This window comes from Paroedura picta, chromosome 5 (assembly GCF_049243985.1).
Source record: "Paroedura picta isolate Pp20150507F chromosome 5, Ppicta_v3.0, whole genome shotgun sequence".
NCBI lineage: Eukaryota > Metazoa > Chordata > Lepidosauria > Squamata > Gekkonidae > Paroedura > Paroedura picta.
In genome coordinates, this window is record NC_135373.1 from 8,689,401 (window position 1) to 8,716,488 (window position 27,088).

Here is a 27,088-nt window from a genome sequence, read left to right on the forward strand (position 1 = left end):
GGGGCAACAAAATTATCTGTCATTGATGATGAGACAGGGTATGATTGGGGGGGGGGGGAGAGGAGGGATATCTTTTCCACAACAGTTACTGCGCCACGCCCTGAACTTCATGGTCTTGTCATTTCTCAGTGACTAAACAAAGTTGACCCCAGTTACTACTTGGCTGGGAGATCACTAGGGAAATCCAGGGTTGTGTAGAAGTAGGCAATGGCCAGAGATTCTGGGGTGTGTGTGTGTGTGAAGGGGCATCATCTGGGCATGGAAATGGGCTCCCTGTGAGTGGGCAGGTTGTTGTGAATTTTCTGCATTATTCTGCAGGGGGTTGGACTAGATGACCCCTGGAGGTCCTTCCCAACTCTATGATTCTATGACCTTCGCTCCTGGCCTTGAAAACACTCCACGGCCACGCCTTGCTAGCGCTTTCCGTCACCAGCAGAAGCTGCAAGTTGACTGGCACCTTGACGATGAACCAGTTTTTCTCCTGGCACTCGTTCCAAGGAAGATGAAAAGACAAGGAAGCACTCAGGCAGTGAACGGCTGTACTGTCTCTGCCTGATCCCCCCTCCCCTTCCAGGGACTCATCCTGCTTGCTTTCCTTCAGGTACATTCAGGTACCACCCTGAGAGGTTTTTCCGGAACCACAAATCCGCCTGAAGCTCCCAGGAAAGATTCCCCATCGGAAACTCCTTCAGTGACAAAGATACTCCCCCCTTGACTGGAGGCGGGGGTCACAGCCCCCATCATGCCCTCAACGCAAAGGTGGCTGGCCTGCCCTCCATTCGACTGGGCTTCAAGAGCCAATCTTTTGGCCCTCGGCTTTAAATTTGCATATAAAAGGCAGATGTCAGCTAAGTCGGACGGTTCACCTTCAGTCTTTCCAAACTTGGGATATGTAAACTGCATTTTTGATTATTTTTGTTAAAAAAGAACAAAATAGTCATGGCAGAGCTCTGAACAGCCTTGACCTAGATCAGCCTCTCCCAACTTTTCGACCCTTGAGAAACCCCTTGAAAGATTCTTCAAGCATTGACAAATCCCAGAAGTGGTGAGATCTTGCAGAATACGGCTGGGAAGCAGAGCTGGGGACGTGCCCACCTGAGGCCCTCACCCCCTCCAGCCCCCTCACTGGCCAGTTTGGGAGGGCGGGTGAGTCAACATGACCTTACAGCAGGGGTAATCAACCTGTGGTCCTCCAGATGTCCATGGACTACAATTCCCATGAGCCCCTGCCAGCAACGCTGGCAGGGGCTCATGGGAATTGTAGTCCATGGACATCTGAAGGACCACAGGTTGACTACCCCTGCCTTACAGGCTTTAACAGATGATTAATATATATATATTTAAAAAATTAATTACCTCCCACCTGTAGGGATGAAAGGACACACACGACGCAGGTATCTGGAGAAAAGGGAATCTTCTGCCTGTCTCTCTCTCCTGGGGCTTCTCCGGACCCCAGGCTTTATTCAGTACAGTTTGCTTACGCATTCTTTTCCTAGCTAGCCTCCATTACACACACTTATCACAGCCTTTGACCTCTCTGGTTGCCCGGAAGAGTACACAAGGATGTCCACATATCTTAATCCCTGAGAGTTTCAATCACGTATCTTAGACTGGCAGTGAGTATCGATGTGTTATTAACTCATTCAGCGCCCATCACTCACCCATTTGGGAAACCCTTCCAGGGCCTTCAAGAAACTCCACGGTTTCACGAGACCCTGGATGATGAAGCCTGACCTAGATGTTAGCTTGATCTTATTAGATCTCCGGAGCTAAGCGGTGGTGACCCCGATTCGTACTTGGATGGGAGACCACGCAAAGAGTCCAAAAGACAGGCGATGACAAAACGCCTCCGAACATCTCTTCTCTTGAACGGCTGGGACTTGGTGGCACTTTTCACCCCTCCGCGCCATAGCTATAAAGAGCATTCCTTTGAAAAAGATTGACCAAGTTTCTAGTCCTCATGTTTGCGAAGATATCCTTAAAAGCATGTTGGGGGAATGGCCGCGAAAAGTGTCCCCACAACTGGCTTATGGCAACCCCGCTCAGGGTAAGAGACATGCATTGCCTGGTTCGGCAGCCAAGCTTAAGGGTCTCCCATCCAAGTGCTACGCAAGGCTGACCCTGTTTAGCTTCCAAGCTGCTTGCCGGGACCATATCTGTGGTGATCTCCAATCCCACCGAAGGAGATTTTCTGCTCTTGGATGCCGGGTCTTCTCAACGTATAATTCCCCGCCCAATTGTGCAAAATACCAAGTCATGCCGAACTCTGCAAATGTGCCTAATTTATACCACACGGCAAATGGACTTTTTTTTGGCTGGGATTGTTTAAACGCAGGCAGGCCCCGGCCCTGACCTACTTTGGAACACGAGGGGGAGGGTGAAGCCAAAATCTCTTTTCCTCTCTCGTGCTACAAGGGGGGGGGAGGGGGATTCACAAGAAAGAGGGGGAATTGGGTAAAGGCGGCAGGATCGGGAAGAGAGATCTCCGCCTGCAACACAGGAAGAGGACTTTGTTTCCCCCCAAGCAGGCAGGCAAAGCAAGCGGGTTTTGCTAGGGGTAGCCCCCTCCCAAGATAACTTTTGTGGCAGAGAAGGAGCTGCCAACGTTCAAAGGCCCGGCTGCTTGGAACCAGCTCTCTGGAAAGAAGAACAGGAGGAAAATAGCTGACCCAGATCAGATTCTGGAGCCCGGCCAAAAGGGCGGAAACAAGGGCCAAGCTGTCCTCGTGTGGGATAAGGGCTTCTCATAAAGGCTCTTGTTCCCATGTGAACCACTGAAGGCGTAAATATTTAAAGCAGGGCCAAGGTTTATGGGGCTCTCCTCTCTCCCCAGAGGCTGCACCCTGCAGATAAACACCATAAAGCGTTCCTGTGGGGTGGTGCACACGCTGCCAGCACAAGAAGTTGCCTACAGAGAGGTCTTGCCACACCTAGCTGCCCTGTAGCCACTACCAAGCTGCCCGCCAACCGCAGGCATTTCCTTTGGTGATTCAAAGTGGCTGATGGGAAATGTAGTTCTTTGACGCCTAACGAATTAAAATTTGCATCCCTTCTCTTGGATTATCTTTGTTGCTCAGATATTAAGTAGCCAAGCTGTGTGACACACACCAGGTAGGCCACTGCATTAGAATTGTCTTGTGCCCAGGTATATTAAAAAAAATGTTTTGGAAAAAGGAGAATCTATAGCCACAATATGAGTCCAGTGACTGGGGCTGAATCTGCACTGAGCTTTAATTCCAATCCCAGGTCAATTCAGTCCCTGCCATCTACACTGAATGCGATTTCCATTTTGATTTTCAGCCATTTAAATTTTCCCTCTGCAACAAGCATGATTGATCCGGAGTAACTCTGCCCCCCCCCCCGCGATATCCTGGAGTGGATATAACCCTCGACATTTGAAAAATCGGCATGAGTAAAGGTGCAGCTCTCTCTACTTGCCCCGAACTAACTTGCTGCCGAGCCTCCAATGCTGTAGAAAAGACCTGATTGGCCTGGTCCCCAGGTTTCAAGGCTTCCCTTAAAGGGGAAGCCCTAACTTCTCTCGGCAGAAGCTCCAGAAGCCCTAACTTCTCTTGGTAGATTTGCCTCTTGAATTTCTTCCCTCTTCTCTGCTGTCTCCAATCCCTCCCCCCCCCCCCAGTTCAAGAAAGAGGCTCCCTGCTGCACTTGGCTCCCCCCCCCCTTCTGAGCTTCCCTAATCACATGCAGAACACTTTCTGTTTCAATGCGGGGGGGGGGAGGATAGAAGAAGACCTGCAAGTTGAAATCGATCTAAATTCAGCAGGATCCACAATGGAAAAAACAAAGTAAGTTCAGAATCAGCTCAGGAGGTCAAAGGGAGAAGACATCAAGAGAAAGTGAAAAGTATAGAGCAGGGGTAGTCAAACTGCGGCCCTCCAGATGTCCATGGACTACAATTCCCAGAAGCCCCTGCCAGCATTCGCTGGCAGGGGCTTCTGGGAATTGTAGTCCATGGACATCTGGAGGGCCGCAGTTTGACTACCCCTGATTTAAAGCATAGATGCTGTGTCTTGAACCTGGGGCCTTCTGCAGGCCAAGCGGAAGCCCCCACCACTGAGGCATGACCCGTCTCTCACTTGTAGTAAAGTTGAGTTGTAGCTGATGATTTTTCTGCCCCTCGGACTTTGCACCGCCGTGTAGAATACCATGACTAAACCGCGACTAGGGGAAAGGATCACGAAAACTCATGCGGAGTCACTCCCTGGCTAAGAATGGGCGAGCGCCTCTTCCTTCTTCCTTAACTTACCTAGGGTCACCAAAAGTAAGATGGGGAGGGGATGCAGGCAGTAAATGATAGCAGGCTCAGAAAAGCCTGCTTGGCACCCAAAATTGCTCCTAGAATCATAGAGTTGGAAGGGACCTCATGGGTCATCTAGTCCAACCCCCTGCACTATGCAGGACACTCACATCCCAATCGCTCATCCACTGTCACCTGCCACCCCCTTGAGCTTTCACAGAATCTGCCTCTCATGTTTCTCAGCAGAAGGCTCCCAAGTCCTGGGGGCGGGGGGGGGGGGTAGGCGGAGGCATAGGCGCTGTTCTTGAGTAATTTCTACAGCCCAAAATGTAAAAAGTTCACTGCATGTTGCCAGGTAGTAGTAATAAGTGCTTGTGAGTGCCCGGCCCAGCAGATAGAGGTTGGCACCCTTTCCGGACTCTACCATGTGACTGTGCAGCGGAGGGAGGAAATTGCCTGCCACCTTTGTTCACTTTTTTAAAGCCTTCCTGTACATAGGAGAGCTAGATCCAACTCTACTGGCCCCTTCGACTCGCAAGATGTTCAGGATATAAGCTTTCAAGAGTCAAAGCTCCCCCCGTCAGATACTTCCAGCTCTTGAAAGCAAGTCCACTGAACGTCTGGCCAGACTAAGGGGCCAGTGGACTCGAACCCAACTCTTTGATGGCAGCTCGACAGTTTCCGGACAACAGCAATCTCCTTGCCTTAAAACACCAGAGTTGTTTCTTCCCAGCATTTTTGTTTTTCATAAGCAGGATTTATTCAGGGGTGGGGGGTTCAGGGGAGCCTGTCATGACTTGGCTGGGTTAGGCTAGCCAAGACTGCTCAACTAAGAGAGCCGGCTTGGTGTAGTGGTTAGGGGTGTGGATTTCTTATCTGGCATGCCAGGTTTCAATTCTGCATGCCCCCACGTGCAGCCAGCTGGGTGACCTTGGGCTAGACACAGCACTGATAAAGCTGTTCTGACCGAGCAGGAATATCAGGGCTCTCTCAGCCTCACCCACCTCACAGGGTGTCTGTTGTGGGGAGAGGAAAGGGAAGGTGAATGTAAGCCGCTTTGCAACTCCTTCAGGTAGAGAAAAGCAGCATATAAGAACCAACTCTTCTTCATTAATATTGGGGATCTCTCAGCCTCCTCTCCCTCACAGGGTGTCTGTTGTGGGGAAAGGGAAGGCGAATGTAAGCCACTTTGAGACTCCTTTGGGTAGAGAAAAGCAGCATAGAAGAACCAACTCTTCTTCTGTAATATCAGAGGTCTCTCAGCTTCACCCACCTCACAGGGTGTCTGTTGTGGGGAGAGGGAAGGGAAGGAGAGTGTAAGCCGCTTTACAACTCCTTCAGGTAGAGAAAAGCAGCATAGAAAAACCAACTCTTCTTCTGTAATATCAGAGGTCTCTCAGCCTCACCCACCTCATAGGGTGAGTTTGTATTTGCCGGCGTATAAGACGACTGGGCGTATAAGATGACCCCCCAACATTTCCACTCAAAATATAGAGTTTGTTATATACCCGGACCACTCTGCATCTCTGTGGCCGGCACTAGTGCGCAAGTGCGCATGTGCGAGCTCTGCGTAGACAAGGGGCGGGCCGGAGTGCCGCTGCTTCCCGCCGAGCAGAACGGGCCAGTCGCGCCGAAAAGGCTGGCACCCCTGTCTTGCTGCTGATGCTCGCCGCAGCCACACAGATGACGCACCGTGGCCGCGCTGGATACCGTACATATTGGATGGTATGTAGAATGAGGTGGGCGGGCATCGGGAGGCCACTATGGGCAGCTCTGTCTATCCCAACTGAAGTGCACCCAGCATATAGGACGACCCCCCCACTTGGAGGCACGTTTTTCAGGGGGGAAAAGTAGTCTTATACGCCAGCAAATACAATACTTAAAGACTACATTGAGGGCTGGGAGGGGGGTTGGTTTTAACAGAATTAAACATTCACATGCTGCAGCCCACCTACTTCTGATGCCAGGGCCGGGGGCCACGAGGAAACAGAAGGCGGCTGACCCCCGCCCCGCCACACAGGGTGCAAGCCAGAAGGCCCTGCGAGGTCCACCTTGGTCAAGGCCCAGGAAGATTTTATGTGTTTGCTTTAAGCCGGATCTGAACTTTAGAAGTTGGAGGCTCTGAAACGCTAGCCCCGGGGAGGATTTAGAAGCTGATTGAAGACAAGTCCAGTGCGGGCCCCTCCTCAACGGCCAGGGCGGATCGCTGGGCCCAGGAAAGCTGACAGCGGCGAACTGGGAAGGCGGAAAGGAAGAGCAACGAGGACAACAGCTGGCTCTGCCAACGATCGCTGGGAATTTATTGCAAACTGGCCCATCGTTCATCCGGACAAACAAAGTTAAAAAAAACTGTCGACCAGCTCCCTCCATTGGGCGGCTGGGTTGGAAGGCAGGACGGTGCTGGGCCCCGGAGGCCTGGGCCCCGGGGAGGCGGGTGGAGAGACAACACCCCCCCCCCATCCCCCCCGAGGGCTGTACCCACTTTGACAGCAGCAGAAGGCCCAGGGCAGCAGCTCCAGGCAAGGCTGAAAGAGAAAGGGAGCACAGCTGTTAAACTAATAGGACAGAGATGCTGATTTTATGCACTTAGGCAGATGGTGATTGGGTGGGCAGGAAGGGATGGGCCAGTGCTTGTCTCTTCTGGCTGATTGCCGCTGTGAGATGGTGTCCTCCAGACCAGGCTGGATTTTGGAGATTTTTGGTGGGGGGATCACCGGGGCATGAAATTGGGGTCACTGTGGGTGGGCAGGTAGTTGTGAGTGTCCTGCATTGTGCAGGGGGTTGGACTAGATGACCCTGGAGGTCCCTTCCAAATCTGTGATTCTATAAGATGACAACTAAGTTGAGTTTTTTAAAAGAATGGACCTTTTGTACATCATAGAATCATAGAGTTGGAAGGGGCCATACAGGCCATCTAGTCCAACCCCCTGCTCAACGCAGGATCAGCCCTAAGCATCCTAAAGCATCCAAGAAAAGTGTGCATCCAACCTTTGCTTGAAGACTGCCAGTGAGGGGGAGCTCACCACCTCCTTAGGTAGCTAATTCCACTGCTGAACTACTCTGACTGTGAAAAATTTTTTTCCTGATATCTACCCTATATCGTTGTACTTGAAGTTTAAACACATTACTGCGTGTCCTCTCCTCTGCAGACAACAGAAACAGCATCCTGCCTTCTTCCAAGTAACAACCTTTCAAATACTTAAAGAGGCCTATCATGTCCCCTCTCAACCTCCTTTTCTCCAGGCTGAACATTCCCAAGTCCCTCAACCTATCATCCTCGTCGCTCTCCTCTGTACCCTTTCAATTTTATCTACGTCCTTCTTGAAGTGAGGCCTCCATAACTGCACACAGTACTCCAGGGGGGTCCCTCTCCTCAGGAGGGACCCTCTCCTCTCCTCTCCTCTCCTCTCCTCTCCTCTCCTCTCCTCTCCTCTCCTCTCCTCTCCTCTCCTCTCCTCTCCTCTCCTCTCCTCTCCTCTCCTCTCCTCTCCTCTCCTCTCCTCTCCTCTCCTCTCCTCTCCTCTCCTCTCCTCCAATTTAACCTTACAATCACCCTGCAAGGGAGGTTAGGCTGAGACTCCGACTGGCCCAGGGCTGTCCAGCAAGTTTCCGTGGCACAACGGGGATCTGAACCTGGGTCTCCCAGATGCTAATCCCAAGGTTCTAACCCTGGGGTCCCCAACGGTGCCGATCCTCTAGGTGCCTTTTGCAGTCTGACAGTGTGGTGGGTGCTGCCACAAACCGGCAGCTGCACCTTACTGTCGGTCACACAGGAAAGACCTAGGCTGGCATTGTTGCCGAAGCAACGCTTTTAAGAAATGGGTACAGCCAATCAAGCCTCCAATGGCCAATGAGTAGTGCAGCTGGGCCATAGCCGCACCTGGTCCCACCCACTTTCTGAAAACACTTGGCAGGCTCCAGGAAAGATGACAAGCATCACGGGCACCCTGCTGGAGACTGCGGCTCTAACCAGTACACCACTCTGCCAGCCAAGTTGGAAGAAGCAGCTAGAGCCCCTGTCCTAAGAGGAAAGTCTCTGGACCAAGCTTTCTTAGCCAGCATTTTGTAGAACCCTGGGGCTTCTTGGCAGCCCTGGAAGGGTTTCATGAAGGGGTGGGAGCGAATTTTTAATATATATATTTTTAAACTGTTCAACATCTACCGGGGGATATCACCATATATAGTCATGTTAATCTGCTCCCACCCCAAAGGCCAATGATGGGCCTGGAGGGGGTGGGAAGGGGAGGGGCCCTGGGTGGGCATGTCCACAGCTCTGCTTCCCAACCCTATTCTGCACAATGGTGCCACTTCTGGGGTTTCTCGAAGCCTGAAGAATGTTTCAGGGGTTTTTCAACAGAAAAAAAGTTGAGTAAGGCTGCTCTGGACTCTTCAGACTCCAAGAGGTGGGCCAGTTTTGCCCTCGCAATAAAGGCAGCGTCTTGCTCTCCCCTCCAGACTGAATTATAACTGTTTAAATTAGCAGTCCCCAACCTTTCAGAGGTCAGGGACCGGCTCCGGAGGTGAGGGGAGAGCCAACAGCCCTGGTGCTGCGAAAACGCGCATGCGCAGTTGCCGCACATGCACATTTTCGCCATCGGGGGCGCTAACAGGCACACGCAGTTGCCACGCATACGTATTTTCGCCACCAGGGGCACTAACATGCATGCGCGGCAACTGCACGCATGCGCGTTTGCATCGCCAGCATGCCGGCGGCCGCGCCTGCCTCTTCCCTTCCTTCTCGCTGTGGGCAGCGGGAGGTAGGCGCGGCTGCCGGAGGCCCGGTACTGTGGCCTTTGCGGCCCGGTATCGGGCCGCAGACTGGGGTTGATGACCCCCGGTTTAAATGAATGGGAGAAAAGTTAAAGGCCAAGAGGTCGGACAGGGTGGGAATTCGGCTTGTTTCTCTTCTTGTCGTCTGGCCCTGGCTTGTTTTTGACCTGCCATGCTTTTAAAAAGCACTCGTGTGCTCTGACAGTTAGCCGCAATCAGCACAGTGACCCCACCCTCCCAAAAGAACAGATGCTGCCCCCTTACCAGCACTCCACAGGGGGGGGGGCTCAGATTCGCCCGCTCTCCTTGAGCTTCGCCACCAGGTCGTCCACGGTCTCCACCTTGACCCCGGCCTTCCGCTGGGGAGGGTCATCCACGCTCAGCGTCTTCACCCGCGGGGTCACGTCCACGCCGAGGTCGGCGGGCTTCACCACCTCAATCTTCTTCTTTTTGGCTTTCTGGACGGGGAAGGGGAGACACAGAGGAAGGCTCCTTCAAAGCACTGCCCTTTGGTGTGAATCCAGCACACTGCATGCATGGGGATCTGGGCCTTTTATCCACACCGTCCCCCCCATTTTCTCATCTGCTCCCAGGGAAGTGTTTTGGGGATTTAAGACTTTTGGGTTTTTCTGGGCCAATTGTCGTCTGGTCCTCACGAAGGCAGAGGCGGTCCCAAAGGGTCAAGGAAAATCTCTTCCCTTTGAGTCCCTTTCCGAGCTACAAAGCTCTCTTAAGCCAAAGAAAGCTACCTCCCAGGATCTCTTGAGAACAGCTAGTTCAGGGGTGGCCAAACTGTGGCTCTCCAGAGGTCCATGGACTACAATTCCACTGAGCCCCTGCCAAAGGCAGGGGCTCATTGGAATTGTAGTCCATGGACCTCTGGAGAGCCCACTGTTTAGCCACCCCTGAGCTACTCACCTGTTCCAGTACGAGAGCAAGAAAATGTCTTCTAACCAAGCTGGTAGCGCCCATGCACCTTAGCGCATGGGGAAGAAAACTGGGATATTGTGGCCTCAGAGCTCCCTATCTGTGGGACCCTCTCGGCCCTTGCTCCACCACGACAACTTTGCTCAGCTCAGTGAGCCTGCAGACGGGCAAAAGGAAGCATTGCACGTGCATGTGCGCTCTCAGTTGTGGTGCCCACCTTGCAGAGCTGCCCGTCCGAAGAGATGAGGAAAACGCCCCCATTTATTAGTATTACTATTTATTTAATTTATATACCTCCCCCCTCCCCCAGATGGCTCAGGGCGGTGTACACCACAGCCAAAAAGGCAATACAGAATTAATCACATTAAAATTTCAACATTACGCTAGTCATTCAAACCATAATTATCAGTCGTCCGGTCCTCAACCCCATTGGGCATTTCTGATGCGAGTTCTGGAGAGCCCGAGAGATGCTGTTTCCTCCCTAACTTTCCAAAATGATTCAAAACTGAACTGTGAACGGGCTTTCCCACGTAGGTCACAGGGTTGCGCTGCAGAAAAGTTTTACAAAACTGCGTGGAAAAATTGGAGAGTGATTTGTTATTTCTTATACTGTTATGTCTTTTTCGGAGTCTGATTTTACTGTGTTTATGTCCGGACTTTTAATGGGGATGTTGCTTCCAACAGCATCCTAAAAAGCAGACACATCGCCCTGCCAACAAGAGTGCATCTAGTCAAGGCTACGGTCTTCCCAATTGCAATGTATGGCTGTGAAAGTTGGACCATAAGGAAGGCCGAGTATCAAAGAATGGAGGCTTTTGAACTCTGGTGCTGGAGAAGACTCTTGCGAGTCCCTTGGACTGCAAGGCGAACAAACCGGTCAGTCCTAGAGGAGATCAGCCCTGACTGCTCCTTAGAAGGCCAGATCCTGAAGATGAAATGCAAATACTTTGGCCACCTCATGAGAAGGAAGGACTCCCTGGAGAAGAACCTAATGCTGGGAGCAATCAAGGGCAAAAGAAGAAGGGGACGACAGAGAATGAGGTAGCTGGATGGAGTCACTGAAGCAGTAGGTGCAAGCTTAAATGGACTCCGGGGAATGGTAGAGGACAGGAAGGCCTGGAGGATCATTGTCCATGTGGTTGCGATGGGTCGAACAAGACTTCGCAAATAACAACAACAACATGGACAAATTGTATCCCGTTACAAGTGGCGGGTAATAAATCTAATTAACAAATAATAATGAAATAATCATAATAATATCCATGCTGCTGTGTCAGGTGACCACTTCTGCCCTGCAGAAAGCTGGTCTTTCTGGCAGCTCCAGATTTCTAAAATCCTAATTCACTGGTTATTGAATGCCCCGTTTTGTAGATTGGACTGATTCACTAGCAGCTTAAGAGTCCCCGTAAGACAGGCGGCCTATGAAAGTGCGTTAAAGAGAAGGAGGAAAACAAACTCCCCCCACCTAAAGGGCATCCAAACCCCCTTGGCCTCACCATGATGTTCGGCAGGGTGGCGTAGCGCGGCTCGTTGAGACGGAGGTCAGCGGTCACGACGGCCGGCAGCTTGATACGCACCGTCTCCAGGCCCCCGTCGACTTCACGCTCCACCTTCAGCCAGTCCCCGTCCACGGTCACTTCGGAGGCAAAGGTCCCCTGCAGGAGGGAGGGAGATGGGCAGCTATTGCTTAGAGCTAACGCATCCACACCCACCAGAGCACTGTGAAGGAGCCAGCTTGGTATAGTGGTTGGGCTTCTAATCTGTCGAGAAGGGGTTGATTCCCCGCAGGAAGGGACGGGTCAGTCTTTGTCTCTCATGGCCCTTCCTTGCATACCCAGGGAATTGTTGATCGCCACTGTGGGGTGGCTGGTGACTTCAGGCCAGGCTGGGTTCTGGAGATTTTTGCTGGGGGGGGGGATCACTTGGACATGAAATCGTGGGCATTGTGGGTGGGGAAGTAGTTGTGAGTTCCTGCATGGTGCAGGGGGTTGGACTGGATGACCCTGGAGGTCCCCTGACAAATCTCGGATTCTAGGATTCCTCCCCACGGAGTCAGCAGGGTCACCATGGGCTCCTCACAGTCCTAATTGTGCTGTTCTTATAGAGCAATGCTATCAACTCTCTCCCAGCCCCACCTATCTCACAGGGTGTTTGTTGTGGGGAGAAGAAGGGAAGGTGACTGTTCAGCACCAAATAACATAGCTAAAGGTATCCCCTGTGCAAGCACTGGGTCATGTCTGACCCTTGGGGTGATGCCCTCTAGCGTTTTCATGGCAGACTCAATACGGCAAACCAGTGCCTTCCCCAGTCATTACCGTTTACCCCCCAGCAAGCTGGGTCCTCATTTTACTGACCTCGGAAGGATGGAAGGCTGAGTCAACCTTGAGCCGGCTGCTGGGATCGAACTCCCAGCCTCATGGGCAGAGCTTTCAGACTGCATGTCTGCTGCCTTACCACTCTGCGCCACAAGAGGCTCTTCTCATTACCAAATAGCGGGGTGTAAAAACCAGCTCTTCTTATTCTTCTTCTAAATGTCAAATTGCGCCTAGCTGTATGCATTTTCAATTTGGATCTGCTTTAAAAACAAATCAGAGCAGGGGTCTGCAACCTTGCTTGAGCCTCGCGGGCACCTCTAGAATGTTGGCAGAACATGTTCGGGAGAGAGGTCAGGCATAACTCAAAGGATAACTCCGCAGCATGTCAGGCGAGGAGCTCTGTTCAGCAGGAGGCCTTTTGAAGTGACCAGGCCGTTTTCGAATATCTCCTCGCGCACACGCGGCTCGCTTTCAGCCTCAGGGTGTACGTTCTTGAGCTGTGAGGGCAGCTGCTGTCAAAACTCCTCCTTCTGAAAAGCAGGCATGATGGAGTGAGGGGTGACAAACTTCTCTAACTTTCGCTCAGATAGTAGAAACTGGTTAAGACTCTGACTTCCGGAATTGTTGTTTTAAATCGGAAGGCCTAGCTTGCAGGGGGGTATCTTTTGGAATGCTGTTTTGGATAAACTTGCGGAAGGGGGATCCCTATAGCCAACATTGATGTTATGATTATGTCGAGTTGACCTAATCTCAAGGCTAAAGGAAGAAGTCACGATTGCTAGATTGGGCACTAGATTGGGGGGTGGAGTGGAAGAACTCTGTGGACGGCCTCCACTTTCCCCCAGGACCTGAAAAGGCTGCAGGGAAAGGCTGTTAGGGAACCTGGAAAGGCTGTTAGGGAACTCACCGTCAGGGGCTGCTCTCACGCAGCAGGGATCTGCAGCCTCCAAGCCTCAGAGGGAAGTGGAAGGTGGAGGGGTGGTCAGGGGTGGGGGACAGAAGGCGATTGGCTGGCCGCTGGACAGACAAGCAAGCCGGTTGGAGGAGGCACTCGGGGCAGGACAGCCGGCCTGAGTAGCACTTAAGCCATGAGGCCAGCTCCTCCTCCAAGGCCTTATCAGAAATATTAAGTGGAACAGTTTGGAGGTTGGGCGGGGAGGCATGGAAGCAGCTTTTCAGAACCTGGCAGCAACCTTTTGGGGGCTGTCTCGGGGGCTGCAGGGTCATCCCATGGGATGACCGAGGGTGGCGGAGACCTCAAGTTATTGGCTTGACCCGTAAGGGCATCACCTCTCCCTGCCTCCAATGGGAAGGTATTTAATCTCATGTAATTGCATTGTTCAGGTCCTTTTTGGGGATCCATCCCACCTGTATCAAATTTGTTTATCTATGCTTCTGCCTTTAGGAATGGACTCTGGGGAATGGTGGAGGACAGGAAGGCCTGGAGGATCATTGTCCATGGGGTCGTGCTGGGTCGGACACGAATTTGCACCTAACAACATTCTTCTGCAGCTGAATAAAAATCGTAAAAGGTTTTCCAGCCGAGGGATCATTTTACATTGTCCATTAGGCAAGCAACCCTAAAAGGCCCAGCCAAGGCCCCGGGCCACCAGGCACAGCAAATCTGATCTCCGATGACCCGTCAGAAACCCTGGCGGGCGAGAACCCCGTCGGGCTATGCCCGCTCTCTAAAAACATTTAGTGGGCGGCACAAAAGGCGTCAGAGGGCGTCGCAGTGCCCACGGGCACCCTGTTGGGAGACCCCTGATTCAAATATTTAAATTGCAGCGGCTTTTGTATGTGTAGATATACATTTTAGGGCAGGGGTAGTCAACCTGTGGCCCTCCAGATGTCCATGGACGACAATTCCCATGAGCCCCTGCCAGCATTTGCTGGCAGGGGCTCATGGGAATTGGCGTCCATGGACATCTGGAGGACCACAGGTTGACTACCCCTGTTTTAGGGTGTCAACAGATGTCAAATGCGTCACTGAGGTGGGTCAGCTGGGAATCCTGCCCATCTCCATTCAGGGTGGCCTATTCCCCCTTGGGAGCTTTCCAGAGTTCACTCCTCTGCAACCCAGCTAGGGTATTGCAGGAGTCACCCTCACACCCCACTGCCCAGATGGGACAACGTCCAGCATTACTAGGGCCACTCTGGTAAAGTGCAAGCATCCGGTTGGTCCAGGGCACCGTGAGGCTGAGGCTACGACCTGTTGGCACTGCCAGAGCTTCCCACAGTCTTCTGGACCCTATGAATGGCTGAAAGCCACAGGCATCCGCTGCAGAGAAGCTGGGGAGGGGGGAAGAGATGCACAGTGCCAAGGCACAGGCGGAGAGCCATCGGGAGGTCCACGGGTTGCCCCTTCGCCGTGATCTTGGAACCGTTTCCCATGCAGAAGGGCACGAGAGTCTCTCTCTCTCTCTCCGGAAACTGGGCCACTGTGCGCTAATAAGATTTCAAATGGTCATTTGCCTCCCCACCGCCCTGGTGTCTCATCTGCACGTTAATTAGGCCGCCGCTCACTGGAACAAAACAGATTGCTGGCAATTGGGTCTGCCCTGGGCGACGGCTTGGCCAGGGGGCTTCTTCCTTTCGATGGAAACAGGGGAGGAGAAAGAGAAAAAAAGGCAGATTTCCTTGCTGGGGGGTGGTGGCAGCGGTGGAGATCGATCCATTCTTCTTTGGGAGGAAAGAACAATCTCAGGCTTGTCCCCTGCCCCCCCCCCCCCGAACTAATCATTGATGTGGTCTTTGGAGAGAACATTTTGAGCATTATAATGAAGGGAATGTAAGGAAAAACTGTTCTTCTTGTTCTGTGTTGGGTAGCCAGTTTGGTGTAGCCAGTTTGGTGTATTGGTTAGGAGTGTGGACTTCTAATCTGGCATGCCGGGTTCGATTCTGCACTCCCCCACATGCAACCAGCTGGGTGACCTTGGGCTCACCACGGCACTGATAAAACTGTTCTGACCGGGCAGTGATATCAGCGCTCTCTCAGCCCCACCCACCTCACAGGGTGTCTGTTGTGGGGAGAGGAATGGGAAGGCGACTGTAAGCCGCTTTGAGCCTCCTTCGGGTAGGGAAAAGCGGCATATAAGAACCAACTCTTCTTCTTCTTCTTCTTCTAGTCTATGATTTTCAAACACATATACCGGTAGCCTCTCCCTCGACCTTTGTGTCCCTTGTATAATGTGACATTGTTTATATATATATATATATATTTAAAGATATTTATCAAAAATCAAACGGAAGAGAGTTGCTTGCCAGTGGAGAGTAGACAAGCCAGTGTTCCACTCCTGGTCTTGACTGACCCAGCTCCAGAGAAGGCCGTTTCATGAGCTCAGGGGGAATGAGAAGGAGGCTCAGGGGTGGAACCCCGGGTTGGCATGTGGAATGCGCCACTTTCACTCCCTGGCACCTCCAGCGAGAAGGGTCAGGAAGCAAAGGAATAAGGAATCCTCATTAATTGAGAAAATTTAGGCAATTAAAAACAGGTGGGGGGGGGATGCTCAGGAAGGCCCCAGGTTCCATTCCCAGCATCTCCAGTTTAAAGAAGAACTCGATTTTTTCATACCCTGCTTCCATGAAAGCAGCTTGCAGACACCTTTTCCCTCTCACAACAGGTACCTGTGAGGAAGGTGGAGCTGAGAGAGCCCCAGAAGAACTGTTATCCAAGAAGAGCTCTAAGAGAACTGTGACCAGCTCGAGGCCACCCAGCTGGCTGGATATGGAGGTGTGGGAACCAAAGTGGGAGGGCACAGGAAAGCCCTCTGCTGGACCCTCCAGAGAGCTGTGCCGAGCAGGGTGGGCAAGACTGTGCCCCAGCGAGGGTCTTACTCAAGTGGAACCGGTGTTGTCTGCCTGCCCTGATGGGCATGATGGCAGCACGCATGGGGAGGGAGCAAGCAGCCCATCAGCCCCACTGCCTTGGCTCACCCCTCGCCCCCGCGCTCACGTCACACCTGAGGCCAGTCCAGAAACGCCGCTGCCATCTGCCCCGTCTGGTTGCAGTCGTCGTCGATGGCCTGGGAAACAAGCAACAGGTTGGGGAGTGTGTGTTCACGTGGGGGTGTAAGCAGAAGATGAGAACCGCCAAGGGCAGAAAGCCACTTCGAGGCAAGGCGCAGACTGGCCCCCTGCAGCCTAAATCCCCTGCGGACGGTTCTCAGGAGTAAACCTGAGTTTCCCCCAACCTCCCACACATCCAAGAGTGTCTCACTGCTGTCCAGAGGAGGGCTCTTGGGCCAGGGGGAACGGTTGTGACACTCCAGGAAAAGGCTTACCTCCAGGTAAAGGATAACCTTTGTCTGTAGGAGGCCTTCTCTACACAGGGCGAGGGCCCCCAGCCTAACCCTAACCTTTGGCTGTGCTTTGCAACCACGAGGGCTAAAGGCCGAAGCACAGCCGGCTGGCTGTGCCTCCAGAGGCTCTGCTTCCAGGCTGGGTGTGGACCTCCGGGCCCTCCCTCGCCGGCCCGTCTCACCTGCTTGCCGAGGAGCAGAAGGTTGGCGCCCTCCTTCTTGGCCAGTGCGGCAAGGAGCTTGGAAACGTGGAAGGGGCTGAGGTGCTCGTAATCGGCAGCGGGGACCTCCACGTGCAGCCCCCGGTCGGCCCCCATCGCCAGGGCCGTGCGGATGGTCTCCTGGGGAGGGAGGGAAGCACAAGAGCCGAAGCATCAAACCCAGGACCTGCCCGATCTGCGTACCCCGGGGGTGAGGCCAGGTACCAGCGCCTTTCCCCCTCTGCAGTGGCTGGACAGGGCTGTTGCTACCCATTGAGCCTTCTGTGTCACTGCTAGGAATCACGCAGCCAGAAGCAGGGGGATCCAGAAGAGAGGAGGCTGAAACTTTTGCCTGGACCATTTTGGCAGAAGTGAACCAATGCATTCTGTCCTGAATGGTCTGGGCTAATCCGATCTTGTCAGCTCTCAGAAGCTAAGTCTACTACTTACTACTTGGATGGGAGACCACTAAGGAAATCCAGGGCTGTTACGCAGAGGAAGACAATGGCAAGACACTTCTGCTCCTCTCTTGCTTTGAAAATCCTACAGGGCACCACCACCACCAAACAGACCAGGCAGAAGATGCTTTTATGCCCATTTTTTGAGAGGGGGTGGGGAGGGATGGCCAGGAGGAAAGGAAAGGTAAGTCATGGATTGTACCAGCCCCAATCCCAGGGACAGGGAGAAGCGGGCCGTAAGTCGACTCAAGCCACCTCTGAGGGCCTTGACCAGTCTAGGTCTTGCAACTCCTGATCTCTCATCTGGCCACTGGAAACAGGGGCCTATCTAGGGCAGTGGTTCTCAACCTTCCTAATGCCGCGACCCTTTAATACAGTTCCTCCTGTTGGGGTGACCCCCAACCATAAAATTATGCAAGGGTTCTTTCACTGAAATTAAGCCCAAACTAACCAATGGTGTGAAGGTCCATTGTTCACGATTGTATATAAATTGTTTTTTTCCCGGGGTTTCTCTGTTCAGTTGTGCCTCTTGTCCCACCATGCTGATCTCACTCTTTTCCGCTGCTCCAGACAGATGAACACTATCTTGATCTACTCCACAAGGCTGTTGTGTGGATGGTGCCCCCCCCAGCCAAGCTGCTTGCCCTGCCATGATCCCCGTAAAAGGGTCATTTGACTCCCAAAAGGGTTCCGACCCCCGGGTTGAGAACCACTGATCTAGGGCAGGGGTAGTCAACCTGTGGTCCTCCAGATGTTTATGGGCTACAATTCCCACAAAGCGTTTGCTTGCAGGGGCTCATGGGAATTGTAGTCCATGAACACCTGGAGGACCACAGGTTGACTACCCCTGATCTAGGGCACATGCCTGCCATGTTTCTCCAAAGGACGTCTCAGTAGCATCGAAGGAACTGTCTCCTTTTATCTTCACAACGAACCAGTGAAGTCGATCCGACTGTGAGGTGAGAACTTGAGGCGAATTCTGCGGCACGGTAAGGATTCGAACTCAGGCCCAGGCCCAACAACGCATCGGTTGAGAGCTTGGAAGCACTCCCCTTAATCATTTCACAGAGCCAGGGCTGGGGAAGGTTTCTGGCACACCGTGGATGGGAGAGGTTACTATCAAAAAGCAGCACAAGAGGGGGAAGCATCGGGGTCCCCAAACACCCCCACCCCAGATTCTCTGCCCTCCTATGAACAGCGTCGAGGGGGAAGGAGAAGCGTGTCAGCAAGATCCACCGCTGTCTCCCGGATTCCCATCCTCACCTCACACCTTTTTGCATGCCTAACAACCCACACGCCACGCTTTGCAGGGCCGGGTTTTCACCCAAGCCGACAGAAGTGAGACAGCACAAGCAACACGCTCTCCCTACCAGGCGGGCATCGCGGTGGCATGGAAAATTTATTACCTGCTCTGCACAGGGCAGGATAAATAAAATATTGATGCCGAGTTTTAAGGGGGAGGGGGAAGACCCCGACGCTCGCATGCAGGAACGGGAGATCTCTTCCAGCTTTCTTAAGCGCCGGGATAATCGCGCCTCAAGGGGAGGCTGCCCCACTGGGAAGGCCGCCAAGGTGCTCGGCACATACATCACGGCTGCCTGGCGTGGCGGGGATTGAGCTAGCAGCCCCAAACGCCCCTGCTGCAACAACCAACCCCACGGTGGCAAGCGGGAGCGCGGGTGGGGGCTTACGAGGGAGAAAACAGAGAGCAAAGCCCCCTTTTCCCCTCCCCATGGAAGGCCAGCAGACTACAGGGTTGGGAACCGGGGAGGGAAAGGGGAGCTGGGAAGAAAAGAAGGCGAGGGGAGGGGGGAAGGAGCGGGGTGAACCGCAGAGCGTGTCTGCACAGTGAAGGTCACCGGGAAATGGGAGAGGAAGCAGCGGTGCAGAAAATAGCTGGCGACGGTGCAGCTCTCGGGAAGCCCACAGCCGGCAGAAAATAGAAGCGAGCCAGGTCTGCAGAGAGGAGGATGTGTGAGAGAGAAAGAGAACAGGGAGGGGGGATGTCTGAACCGGTTCCTTCTGCAGGGCAGGAGTAGGCGGGTTCTCCCTCCTCCCCACGCTCTGTGTCATCGAGGGCGGAGCTTCCCCAAACGGACAGAGAGGGAGCCCCAGCCGGTCTCGGTGTAAACAGGATAACCTTCCTAAGCCTCAAGGGCCCCATTCCCCTTGCCACCTCCCCACCCGGGCTGTAAAGGTACTCAAAATCCCTGAGTGGCAAAACTGTTAAAGACCCGGGGGCGGGGGAGACCTCCCCAATTTGTATTTGGCAACTTGAAGGCTACCAAAGTAAACTTCCGTCCTTGCACCTTTCCCAGTCCGAAACGCTTTCGGCAATCTGAGAACCTTTGGGCAAATAGGTTCGTGTGCTTTTCCCAAGCTGGACAATAAAGTTGGCGTTCCCTCCAGACCGTCCCCCACAACTTGATCCAACCCGTGAAATGACAATTTGGCCCAGACCAGCCCAAGAAGCCACGTTTTCCACCGGTGCCAGGTGCTGCCGGGCTGGAGTCTCGCTCTTCCTACTGCGGGCCGACCGGGCGACCCACCCGGAATCAATCTTTTCTGTTTCCCTAGACCTGGCTTTCTCAACCAGGGTTTCGTGAACCTCTGGGGTTTCTTGATGACCCTACAAGGGAGGTAATTTTTAAAATATATTTCTAAAGTTTGTTAAACAATTATTGGGTGATATGACCGTATATAAAAGCCTCTTGTGGCGCAGAGTGGTAAGGCAGCAGACATGCAGTCTGAAGTTCAATCCCAGCAGCCGGCTCAAGGTCGACTCAGCCTTCCATCCTTCCGAGGTCGGTAAAATGAGTACCCAGCTTGCTGGGGGGGTAAACGGTAATGACTGGGGAAGGCACTGGCAAACCACCCCGTATTGAGTCTGCCATGAAAACGCTAGAGGGCGTTACTCCAAGGGTCAGACATGACTCGGTGCTTGCACAGGAGATACCTTTACCTTTTACCTTATTACAGTACATGGTCATCTGGGGCCCCTCCCCTTCTAGCCCCCTCCATGCCCATCACTGGGCATGTGATATGACCATATATGGTCACCTGGAGCCCCTCCCCTTCCCACCCCCTCCAGGCCAGTGGCCAGTGATGGGCCTGGAGGGGATAGGAAGGGGAGGGGCCCCAGGTGGAAGGGTCTACAGCTCTGCTTCCCAACCATATTCTGCACCATTGTGCCACTTCTGGGCTTTCTTGAAGCCTGAGGAATGTTTCAGGGATTTCTCGATGGTAAAATATTTGAGAAAGTCTGCTCTGGATTTCACCAGCGCAGTGCTAATCAGAGTAACACCACTGAAGGCAGTGGGCTTAGAAGGGTGCAAATATACTTTGGAGGTTCCTGTGAGGTGCACAAGAAATCAACACCATGCAGACCTTCCTGTGTCTCACTGCTGCCACCTGGCGGCCCATCTGTTTCTTGGGTGCAAAACCCACGAATTAATCATGCCTCTCACAGCCTGCTGAGCACGACAGCAGATGGGAAACCGCGACCTGCCCACCTCCCAAACAGCCCTTGGAGAAAGACAGTCAGGCCACCAGAGAGGCCCGAAGCAGAAGCGGTTCGGGAAACCCCCTCCTCAATCAAGGAGAAGACAAGTTCAATGGCGTGGGGAAGCCCTTCCTGCAGAGAGCGAGGGACCCGGGTAAGCGAGCCAAGCTCCGTACTGACTGTATGATAAACTCCCAAGGCAGACTGGTGCTGGGCTTAAAAAGTACATGATCTTTAGTATGACATTCGGCCCTTTATAAGTCACCAGGAATAAAACAAGAAGCAACACACACCACTAAGGCCTCGGGGCTTGACTCCTTGAATCCTTTGTCTCGGTTCTAAACTAAATTCCAGGGAAACTAAATTCCACGAAACAGACTTGATCCAACTGGATGAAGCTGGGAGCTTCCTGGCCTCCAACTCAACAGGGGGGTGTTCTGGTTGAGGGAGGTTCAAAGGCTGGTCTGTGATTGATCTCCTCTGCCCAGCCATTTTGGTCTCCCTTTCACCCAAGACCTCACCACAGCCAGCCCTGCTTGGCTGACGAGCACAGGCTAAGCTGGGCTGCAACCCTCAGGAGGCTGAAAATGGGGGGGAACAGAGCACACCATGGCACTGGCCACCTCCATACGACCTCCAGATTATTGAGCACCTACACACCGCCCCCGCAGTTGGGGTCACGGCATTAAGGCAGTTGAGAACCACTGCATTAGAAGAAGAGTTGGTTCTTATAGGCCGCTTTTCTCTACCCGAAGGAGTCTCAAAGCAGCTTACAGTAACCTTCACTTTCCTCTCCTTACAACAGGCACCCTGTGAGGGAGGTGAGGCTGAGAGAGCCCTGAAATTACTGAAGAAGAGTTGGATCTTATATGCCGCTTTTCTCTATCCAAAGGAGGCTCAAAGCAGCTTACCTTCCCTTTCCTCTCCCCCCAACAGACACCCTGTGAGGGAAGTGAGGCTGGGAGAGCCCTGATATTACTGGAGAATTGGTTCTTATATGCTGCTTTTCTCAACCCTAAGGACTCTCAAAGCTGCTTATGTTCACCTTCCCTTTCCTCTCCCCTAACCACTACACCAAGCTGGTTAATATGTGGTCTTTACTGCACTTATATCCCACTTTTCACCCTGGCAGAGACCCAGAGGGCTTGACATCCTGCTCCTCCCGTTTATACACATAACAACCCTGCGAAGCTGAGAGTGCACGCCTGGCCCAAGGTCCCCCAGCAGGCTTCCCTGGCACAAGTTGGAATTCGAACCTGAATCTCTCAGATCCTGAATTTGACACTATATCCTCCACACCACACTGGGAGAGCTTAAACAGTGGTTCTCAACCTGAGGTTTGGACCCCTTTGGGGGTCGAACAACTCTTTCACAGGGGTCGCAGCATGGCAAGCAGCTTGACTGGGGAGGCGCCATCCACACAACAGCCTTGTGGGGTAGATCGAGATACAGCGTTTGTCTGTCTGGAGCAGCGGAAAAGAGCGAGATCGGCGTGGTGGGACAAGAGGCAGAACTGAACTAAGAAACCCCAGATAAAAAGCAATTCATACACAATCATGAACAATGGATCTTCATGCCGTTGGTCAATTTCGGTTTAATTTCTGTGAAAGAACACTTGCCTAATTTTATGGTTGAGGTCACCACAATAGGAGGAACTGTATTAAAGGGTCACGGCAATAGGAAGGCTGAGAACCACTGGCTTAGAACAACTTTGGGCACTCAGCGGAGGGTTCCGGTTCAAGGTTTGCTCCTTCTTCCCCCCCTCCCCAGCCCTCCTCCCTCCGCATCCAGGCACCGGGCCCTCACCTGGCACTGCTGTGGACCACAGCTGACCACGACCACCTCGGAGACCAGCTTCTTCTCCTTGAGGCGTACGGCCTCCTCCACAGCGATCTCGCAGAAGGGGTTCATGGAGTGCTTCACCCCATCCGTCACCACCCCGGTCTTGTCTGGCTTTACCCGGACCTGTGAGGAAGGCAAGTCCTTTGAGGAGAGATCCACAACCCTGGGGCTGCACAATTCAGGGCAGCAGCCGTGCCTCATTTGGATAAGGAAGCAGCAGCTGCAAAATGACTCAAGACGAGGCAGGCGGACTCATAATTTCTGACAACATCAAGGGGTGGTTGATTTATGGCAATGCTGGAGGACACAGGTCCCCGACTGGGCGCCCATGGGCACCGTGGGGCCTGCCAACACTTTCCCTGGCACCCACCTAGTGTTTTTAGGGAGTGGGTGGGCCTTTTGCCTAACAGGGCTTCCAAATGGCCACTGAAGATCTGATTGGCTGGGCAGATTTTTAAAAATACGGCTTCGGCAGGGAACCTTTCTAAGGCAATATGTTTGTAATATATCTAGCAAGTCAATACAATTTCTTTTACATCTTTTATATATCAGAAGGTACAAACATAACGGCTTCTAGGTCAATTCCGTTTTCATTGGCTTCATCAGTGGTTGAAACCTCCAATCCCCCAAAAACAGTTTGTAGTATCAAAGGTGGCAAAATCCTATTGCCTTTCCTTATATTGCTATTGTTAATATTTTAGTATCAATCGGCCATAGGCTCTCTAGGGCAGGGGTAGTCAACCTGTGGTCCTCCAGATGTCCATGGACTACAATTCTCATGGGAATTGTAGTCCATGGACATCTGGAGGACCACAGGTTGACTACCCCTGCTCTGGGGTACTGCGGGGAATGCTAGTCATTGTGAATTTTTTCTTTTTTTTGTATTATAAACTCTACACCAGCAGAGCCACACCTGTAGAGAAGAAGGGCAGATCATCTCCCAATCTGGACCCAAGCACCCTTTGTCTTAATTTATCTTGAGCAAGCTCAGACTGCCCCCCCCCCCCCCAACGTGAAGGAATGGCACATTCCAGTTTCTCCAGCACTGGTCTCTGAGGGGGCCAAGTAGTCACGCTGTCCTTTTTAGATGATTATTTCTCGCTCTTTCTCTTTGGCCGTGCGTGGAAATTAAATTACACAGAGAACAACTCGGCCATGACCCGGCGTTACGAGGATATGCTCAGCAGCGGCTTTTCTGATGAGAACCCCTCTGCAATTGTGGCATCAAATCGTGTCCCCAGACAGTCAGCTGGCGGAAGAAGAAGAGCTGGGAGTTTTGTACCCCACTTTTCTCTACCTGAAGGAGCCTCCAAGCAGCTTCCCTTCCTCTCCCCACAACAGGCATTCTGTGAGGGAGGTGAGGCTGTGGGAGCCCTGAGAGAACTGTGACTGGCCCAATAAAAAGTCTGAGAAGAAGCAATAAAGGTTCCACCAATACTCCAGTTGAAGTCCAAGTGGCCTTAAAAGGGGATTAGCTCAGAGGTGGCTACTAGGCACGGTGACTAAAGGGAGCCTCCGTACACTCAGCCTCTGAACAGAAGTGCCAGGAAGCAGCATCAGGAGAAGGTCTTGGCCTCGAGACCCCGTTTGTGGGCCATCCCGAGCAGTTTGTCAGTCACTGTCAGGGTGCTGGACTGGAGGGACCCCTGGTCTGATCCGGCAAGGCCCTTCTTACGCTCTGGAAGGACAACGCAAGCATGAGAAACACCTGGCAACTGGGAACCTTGACTGCATTTGCTGGCTAACTTCCCTGCCGTTGAGCCTGATTGGGGGAAAGGAACCGGGCAACTTGAGTGCTTAAAACGGCACTGGTGTTGCTGAGACTTCTCCAAACCACTCCGGTTAAAGGTCTTCAGGAGAAGCTTGTGTTTGCATAAGGCTTTAGGCCAAAAATCTCCCCCTCCTCCTGTGTAAACATAGTACAGTCCGAAAGAAGGGTGTTTGGGCCCAATCTTGACATGCCTGGTGACCGCTTGTGACCCAGGTTCCCTCTGATTTCTTTCCCCTCTCCTACTGAGCAGAGCAGTTCACATCCTGAACTGCTGTAATCTTAAAAGATTACAAGAAAGACCCTGTGTGGCTTCAGACTGCTATTCAGCGAGGCTTCCTGTGTGAACGTGTGGGCGCTCCTGTGCACAGTTCAGGGAACCCTGCTTGTGACTTTATTTGCAGCTGCCAGACTGGCAGTGTTTCTAGAGACCAAGGTGTGTCATTCTAGAACAGGTTTTCTCAATCTTTTTTACCGTCAAACCCCTCCTGAAACATTCTTCAGGCTTCGAGAAACCCCAGAAGTGGTGCAATCGTGCAGAATATGGTTGGGAAGCAGAGCTGTGGACATGCCCACCCGGGGCCCCTCCTCTTCCCACCCCCTCCAGGCACATCACTGGCCATTTTGGGAGGGAGGGGCATGTCAACATGACCACATCACCCAATCAATGTTTATCAAATCAAACAAAATATATTTAAAAATGAATTCCCACCCATTTGGGAAACCCCAGGATTTCACAGAACCCTGGTTGAGAAACCTGCTCTAGAACCTTACACTGCAAATTCACTCTTGGCGTATCTTGCTCATGCTCACCCCACAGCGGCCCTGAGATGTCGATACCTTCTTTGAGCTGCAAGTGACACAGTGCTGGAGAGAAGCCCCACCTCTCTTGTTGAGATTTAGACCATTCCAGAGGGCAGCTGTGCTGCTATGCCGTACAACCATGAGATTCCAGGCCAGCAGCCTTTTAGAGACCAGCACTATTTCAGAGTATCTGCCTTGGAGAGCCAGTCTGATGAAGGGAGCACGAACACTCATGATATTATCTGGAAGGGGTTACTGAACGCAAACCTATGTGATTTTGAGAGCCAGCGTGGAGCTGCGGTTAAGAGCGGGGGCCTCTGATCTGAAGAACCGGGTTTGAATCCACATTCCTCCTCCACATGCAGCCAGCTGGGTGACCATGGGCCAGTCACAGTTCTCTTACAGCTCTCTCAGCCCCACCTACAAGAAAACCAACTCAGCTTCTGCTTTGATGAAGGCTTCTGTGTTGGCAGAGGGGGTGCTTCACTTGGCGAGCGGCCAACACCCTTTCCTGAGTCAAACTGTCCCACCAGAGGGGGCAAAATGTACAATCAACCTTGCCATACAGGCGCCACCAGCCAGGGGACCCCGATAGATGTGCAAGGCACCCTAAGCTTGTGCCAATCCCTCGGGGCTTCCTCCCCAAACTCTGCCTGCAGGTCCCCGGAGATGTCTCAAAACAAAATGATGAGTCCAGGGACACCTTTACTACCAACCAAGTCTTATTAAAGGGATGAGCTTTCATATACATGCACATGCCCAGGAAAGCTCATCCCTTTAATAAAACATGGCTGGTCTTAAAGGTGCCCCTGGCTGGACTCAACATTTGTTTTGCTGCTTCAGCTCAACAGAGCTGCCCATGTGGAAAGGCCTCAAGGCAGAGTTGGCAACCCTGAGAGCAGTCCTTCTGTCTCTGCCCCTTCTCGCCCTGCTTGCTTTCTAAAGCGGAGCCTCCCTGGATGAGGCAGACCGACCCCTCCAGGCCGGCTTCCTGTATAGCCAGGCGCATGCGCAGGAGAACGGCCAGGAAGCTTGCGCCCCGAGGTAGACTGCCCCTGCACATGGAGGCTCAGGCCGCCCTCCGCGGGACGTGCAAGCGAGGCCAGCCCCGACGGCCGCGGGGGGAGAGAGGGAGAGAGGGAGGGGCGTCCAAGCCACGCACCTTCACCGCGTAGTCAATGACCCGCTTCACGCCCACCATCGCCCTCAGCCCGGACGCCGCCATCTTGGCCCTCTCCCAGCAGCCCCGCCTCCACCGCCGAGGCCCCGCCCGCGAGGGGCTCTCCTCCCGCCCCCTGGACTGGGCTAGCCAATCGGGATAGGAGCGTCGCTAAAGGGGGAGGAGAAAGGAGAGAGAATTCGTATCGCCCAATCAGGACACAGGCCCGTGTTTCTGCGAGCGAATGGAACGGCTCTGTGGGCGGGAGTAAGAGCCCCGAAGGCTCTCCGTTCCTCTTCGGTCGTCCAGTGAAGAAGCGGAGCGAACGAGGGCGGGGAAAGGGAGGGTTTGTGACGTCACGACCCCAAGCCAATCACAGTGCGGTGGCTCGTGGGCCGGGCACCGGCGGACAGACTGTGGGGCAAAGGGCGAGACGCCGACCGTCTTTCGAGAGACCACGAGCGGCCAGTAGGCGGCTCTCCGCGTGTCCCCAGACTACAATTCCCAGAAGTCTCGACAAAAAGGCTTTTCCAGGGGTGACAGCTGGTGCATGAACTGATCATCCATAAATTTGCCCAAGACTAAACATTGGCCGTTGAGAGACTTTACAAAATGTTTGTTTTAAGTTTGGGGCACAGGGTGGTGGCTGGCTACAGTTGCCAACCTCCAGATCGTGGCCAGAGATCTCCTGGGATTACAACATCTCTAGGCAACAGAGATTTTATTTATTTGTTTGTTGGTTTATTTGTTTGTTCGTTTGTCATATTTGTATACTGCCCTCCCC

The 27,088-nt window shown here is 53.0% G+C and overlaps 2 protein-coding genes across 3 annotated transcripts in view; both read right to left on the reverse strand.

The window, feature by feature from the left end:
- LOC143837005 (V-set and immunoglobulin domain-containing protein 10-like) overlaps nt 1-1,499 on the reverse strand; it is a 34,261-nt gene extending 32,762 nt beyond the window's left edge. Inside the window, exon 1 of one of the 2 annotated variants that reach the window (XM_077336398.1) lies at nt 1,357-1,499. The gene's annotated coding sequence lies outside the window, so the exon portion shown is untranslated. The remainder of the gene's footprint in view (nt 1-1,356) is intronic. The other variant, XM_077336399.1, reaches the window with a different exon arrangement.
- Nucleotides 1,500-6,531: 5,032 nt separating this feature from the next.
- Nucleotides 6,532-26,514, reverse strand: LOC143837006 (electron transfer flavoprotein subunit beta-like). Its single transcript, XM_077336400.1, has 7 exons — nt 26,308-26,514; nt 22,538-22,696; nt 16,754-16,912; nt 16,233-16,295; nt 11,452-11,610; nt 9,293-9,486; nt 6,532-6,783 (listed from the first exon to the last, which is right to left on the reverse strand). Exons 1-6 carry the CDS (start codon nt 26,368-26,370, stop codon nt 9,316-9,318), a joined length of 774 nt encoding a protein of 257 aa, XP_077192515.1. The 5' UTR covers nt 26,371-26,514; the 3' UTR covers nt 6,532-6,783; nt 9,293-9,315.
- Nucleotides 26,515-27,088: the final 574 nt, after the last annotated feature.